Source organism: Idiotropiscis lumnitzeri, chromosome 10, assembly GCF_059441095.1.
Source record: "Idiotropiscis lumnitzeri isolate Australia: NSW breed Sydney's pygmy pipehorse chromosome 10, RoL_Ilum_1.0, whole genome shotgun sequence".
Classification (NCBI taxonomy): domain Eukaryota; kingdom Metazoa; phylum Chordata; class Actinopteri; order Syngnathiformes; family Syngnathidae; genus Idiotropiscis; species Idiotropiscis lumnitzeri.
This window is the reverse complement of record NC_142400.1, coordinates 7353590-7359077: the sequence shown is the minus strand read 5'-3', so window position 1 is coordinate 7359077 and position 5488 is coordinate 7353590. Positions and strand designations below refer to the sequence as shown.

Sequence of the window (5488 nt, the reverse complement as noted above, 5' to 3'; positions counted from 1 at the left end):
ATGTGGCCTTTTAATAGATTGCGTACAAATAATTTTGGTCTCTGGATTATCTGCCCACGCATCAAGTATGAAATTAAACAACCAAGAAAGTCTTTTTAGCCCTTCATAATTTTTGCTTAGTTGTGAGACAAGAGTAAAGATTAAATATTTTCTTTCTGGACTACACTGTCTGTCTTTTCAAAACCAAACGCTAAGGAGAGCTGCAGTGTTGTTGGAAACACAAATTAGCGTTTGATAACAAGTATCAAGAGTCGCTTATCACTAGCTAACACTGATATTTAGCTTATAATCACAAGCTAACTCTAATATTGAGCTTCTTATCAGAAGCTAACACTGGTATTTAGCTTCTTATCAGAAGCTAACACTGGTATTTAGCTTCTTATCAGAAGCTAACGCTGGTATTTAGCTTCTTATCAGAAGCTAACGCTGGTATTTAGCTTCTTATCAGAAGCTAACGCTGGTATTTAGCTTCTTATCAGAAGCTAACGCTGGTATTTAGCTTCTTATCAGAAGCTAACACTGGTATTTAGCTTCTTATCAGAAGCTAACACTGGTATTTAGCTTCTTATCAGAAGCTAACACTGGAATTTTGCTTCTTATCAGAAGCTAACACTGGAATTTTGCTTCTTATCAGAAGCTAACACCGACGTTTAGCTTCTGGTATTTAGCTTCTTATCAGAAGCTAACACTGGTATTTTGCTTCTTATCAGAAGCTAACGCTGGAATTTTGCTTCTTATCAGAAGCTAACACCGACGTTTAGCTTCTGATATTTAGCTTTTTATCAGAAGCTAACACTGGTATTTAGCTTCTTATCACAAGCTAACACTGACATTTAGCTTCTGATAAGAAGCAAAAACTGATATTTAGATTCTTATCACAAGCTAACACTGACATTTAGCTTCTGATAAGAAGCAAAAACTGATATTTAGATTCTTATCAGAAGCTAACTGATAATTAGCATCTGATAAACAGTTCATACTTATTTGGCGAAGTTGACCACATGCTGTTGTGTATGATTTTATTTATTTTTTTTATTTATCCAACACAAGCCGCAGCATTGACCTCAAGCAAAAGGATGATGAAAATAATTACTTTCACAATAGAATAAAATGCACACCAAACGGATGCACAAAGTAGCAAGTGTGGTCATAATAACAGGCTGGACAGCATTTTCACCAGTGCACTAAATAGGTTTTTATTTATCAAAAAAAAAAAAAAAGAATTCATGACAACGCAGCAACCGGCTCAAAACAGCATCTGTCAAAACATGTCAAATAATGCATTTTAAAACGTCCAGCTGTAAACTCCATAAGAAGTGATCGTCTAAAGTGCTTTAGGTGGGAGAGAGAGCAACCAAACCAGTTGAAAATGCACAATAATACTTTGCTTTCACATATAGTCTATGAAGTAATTAAAAAAAAAAAGTGATGAGTTAGCATAGAAAAGTGAAAATTTCATTGATGTCCTAACCCGTCTAGCTATTTTTTTTTTTTATTTAAAATATTTTTTTGGTAAGAATAGAGAAACCATTGGCCATTCAAAAAACATCTTGCACCACCATTCCAGACCCCAAACCTTCTGAGTGTTAGATCACATCTTCAAATCCATACATATCTAGAACTTTCTCATCGTCATACTTTGTTCCTTTACACATTACTTCCTGACCCACAGCATGGCCACGTGACTAAAGGCTGTGTTCACACTTGCGAGTTCCCTACTTTTTTTTTTTTTTGCTGTCGTTTCAACGCTGGTCTACGTAAAAGTGAACCACACGGCGACAGAAGTTCACTTGCAAGCGAACAGAGACAACTTCTTCAAGCAGTCTCGGTTCGGATGACCGTATTCACACCTGAACACGACCTTTGATCGGTCACTCACAGCTTGTTTGGTGCGCACCCGACCTTTGATCGGTCACTTACAGCTTGTTTGGTGCGCACCAGGGTTCGGATGACAGCACAGTGTGTTTTCACTGAACTAAATGGAACATGATGTGAAGACAGCCTAACAAACCATGTTCCCACTTGTTGTTTGATGCAGTGGTCGGGACCACATTCTTGATAAATGCAGCATTCACACTTGCAAACGGATTGAGTCCAACCTCTTCAAGAAGTCCTAGTCCCCTTGTTTGGTGCACACCAGGAACCTCACCAGAGTTCAGCATTCACACTTGACCAAACAAAATACTTCACCAGAGCCCACGCGCCAGAGTTCATTCGAAACGAACTAGGCGCATGAATGCAAAGGAACAGACGTCCGGTCCGGCCCAAAAAGATGCATGTAGCTCAATTTTCATCATTGTATGAAATTTTGCATTCACACTTGAGCCCAATGGCCACCATTAACTTTTGTACATGGGCTGAGACCAAGTCTACAAGCAGTCTCAGTCCACCAACTTGTTCTACATCACAGTTACCACTCGAGCTTTAGTGAACCAAATAGCACCAGAGTCCAACTGAAGTAGACCAAGACCAGTCCTTCAAGCAGACTCCATACAACTTGATCTGTGGAGAATTCACATTTGGGCATCAAAGTCCACTTGCAAGCAGATAGACACCAAGTGCTCAAGTGGTCTCAGTCCAGATGAGAAGGAACACACTTTACTAAAACTGATGAATGTGAAAATGCTCTCAGACTAGTCTGGATCAAATTGTTAGTTGCACACCATGGTTTAGGTGGACCAAACGAACCGTTCTTGGAGAGCAATCGCACCAGCGTTCATTTTAAGTATGACAAGTGTGAACACAGCCTGACAAGCCTTTAAGCTCAGAGAACTGAGACAACAAATGTAGACGCTGGATTCAACTCCAGAAATTCCTTCACCAGTAACTCACAGTCTATCGCTTCTTCTTTTGCTGCCGGATCGCTTTTCTGTGTTTCAGGATCAGATCATAGAGTCGGTCCAGGCCCTCCCTGAGACCGTCCCCAATGATGGCGCAGGCGGGCTGCAGGTGCCACGGGGTTGCTGGGCTCAGCTCCTTGAGCGCCAGGAGTTTCTCGATCTCTGGCAGCCCCAGGGAGTGCCTTAAGTCCTGCTTGTTGGCCACCACCAACAGCGGCACGCCCTGGTTCTCCGAAGTCTTGGCAATTTTGTGGAGCTCGGTCTTGGCTTCCTCCATGCGCTCGGCATCTACCGAGTCCACCACAAAAATGATCCCGTCCGTGCATCTCGTGTATGACTTCCACAGCGGCCGCAGCTTTTCCTGGCCGCCCACATCCCAAAACTGGAAGGTCACAGAGCGGTGTCCGCCTAGTGACACCCGCACCCGCTCGGCGTTGAAGCCCTTGGTGGGTACCGTGTTGACAAACTCGTTGAACTGCAGCCTGTACAACACGGTGGTCTTCCCAGCCGAGTCCAGCCCAAGGATGGCGATGTGGAAGGACTGGAAGAAGGGGATGCTCGCCAGGAAGCTAGGTTGTTCCGAGAAGCCATTCCCCATCTTTCCTCATGGGGAAGGGCCGGTGGGATTGGAGCCAACTTTCACCCACTAATCCTCAATGTAATTTTATAATCCAAAATGGCTGCAGCAAGAATCTGAAAGCACACAGAAGGTTATTTTTCCTGGAACACTTTTTACTGGTGCATTTGTGACATCAGATTTCAACTGTTTACATTAATAAAACCATCCGCAACATTGTGTTTCTCTGCCCATGATTTGGAAGGTAGGCTCGGCAAACATCTGCTGCTTTCAATGGCTGGACTATGGGGATGCACAATAATGTCAAAGCCAACAGCGTAGCTAACTAGACTACTACAAAAAGCAGGAATATCTGTGTGAATTCTTGATACTTGTGCTATTTCGCTGAAAGCTTGCCTCAGAAGTTCTTGCAGCACACATTAGGGAAAATTGACTATGGAAGGTCTGCCTAACCATAAAGTGTGAAATCAGTCTACCAACAAAACGTTTTTTTTAGCTGCCTGGTTCTGAAACAGTATCTGAGTTATATGTTCGGAATTTTGGCATATTGTGACACTTGCCCAAGAATGGTAAGAATCGGCCACTTTTAGGCGATGGCCGGACTACAAGGAAACGTTATTATGTCAAAGTTAAAAGCTAAGCAGAACTGCAGTGCTGTTGGATGCACATAGTTTAAAATATAGTTGATGATTTAACTGTCTTTGTGCGGACTTGCGTGCGCTTCTCAGGTCCTACTTGGCATTGGCCCAACAGTAGATTTGGACGAATGAGCAGGGGTTCATTTAAACAAGTCAGGACGATGGTCACTGCGAAAGAGGTCAATTTCAGCAAGGCTCGACAATGAAGGGGAAAAGTAGGCTGTGATTATTGGGGTATTTTGCAAGAATATATCACAGACATGTTATTTAGAGGCCTGGGAAGTGTTTTGCAAAATTAAATTTTCTTTGAAACACTTTTGCCAAATGACATGGAGATCCCAAGCTTGGATTTGTGCCAAGTAATGCAGCTCAGTATGAGACGAACCAGTTTGACTTCATGTACGGAAAATGTTATGAACCTTGTTGGTAAACTAACCCTGGTCTGCAACTGATTCTGATAAATTAACTAACTTGCATTTGCATTAGCAAATGGATTTAAAAAAAATGGGGGTCTTCCTTTTAGGAGTAATATTTAATTTGCAAGCCATTTCTGTACCACCGAAGAGTAGAACCTGTTGTAATGAGTCACCACCTATGACAGAATAAAGACTTGGTGGAACACTATCATAACTACATATGTCAGTGAAAAGAAAACCAAGGCAGAATTATGCAACGCTGATTTATAACTGTGCAAACATGACCATAACTACCATGACACACTTTTCACGCGCATAGACGCACGTACAGGGTAACAAATGCATACGAAAAAAAAAATAGAGGCTGTAACCTTATTTTCAATAAATCCCATACAGGAATAATTTATCCGAATCCATTTAAGGTAGTTCTCCCGTCGCATTTTAAAGATAGTAAATTTAGTGCCGAGTGTGGCGCATACCTTCAGTGGAGCTTAACCGAACACGTAAACCTGTTTTAATTACAGGGGGGCGACTGCAAACAAGGGAGGGTGGAAAAAAACAGTAGATCGGTTGAAACCTACCGGTCTGAGTCCTCCGAAACGCAAATATCCGTCGCTCTTCTGGAGCTAAAAGCCGTCCTCCCCCTTAAAAGAGTGATAATGTCGAATTTCCACCTCCCCAGTGAGAGCGAGGCGAACACTCCGACCGTAAGCACTGGAAGCTCGGCGTAGACCAGACTGACGACGCCTGGGCTCCGCAGACAGGGTAAACGCCCATACCGACTCCGCCGCCGCAGACGATTGGCTCACTGGCGCTTATGTCTGACCGCTGATTGGCTCACCACGGCTGTCAATCAGCAATACGCCCGGGAACGTGGATCACCTGTTGTCTACTTGTCTTATCAATATTAAAATCTGTTGAGTCACAACTTGCTTATAGCTGTTGTGTTTAGCGATTAATGACTTTAAAAGATAACAGAGTAATAACTAATTTGCCCAGCGCATATGTATTGTTCGT

At 42.6% G+C, this 5488-nt stretch overlaps 1 protein-coding gene across 1 annotated transcript; it reads right to left on the bottom strand.

Annotated features, from left to right (window-relative positions):
• Nucleotides 1-1170: 1170 nt before the first annotated feature.
• On the bottom strand, nucleotides 1171-5273 carry arl4aa (ARF like GTPase 4Aa). The gene is made up of 2 exons (XM_088306801.1): nucleotides 5053-5273; nucleotides 1171-3533 (listed from the first exon to the last, which is right to left on the bottom strand). The coding sequence occupies exon 2, from the start codon at nucleotides 3436-3438 to the stop codon at nucleotides 2836-2838; it is 603 nt and encodes a 200-aa protein (XP_088162927.1). The 5' UTR covers nucleotides 3439-3533; nucleotides 5053-5273; the 3' UTR covers nucleotides 1171-2835.
• Nucleotides 5274-5488: the final 215 nt, after the last annotated feature.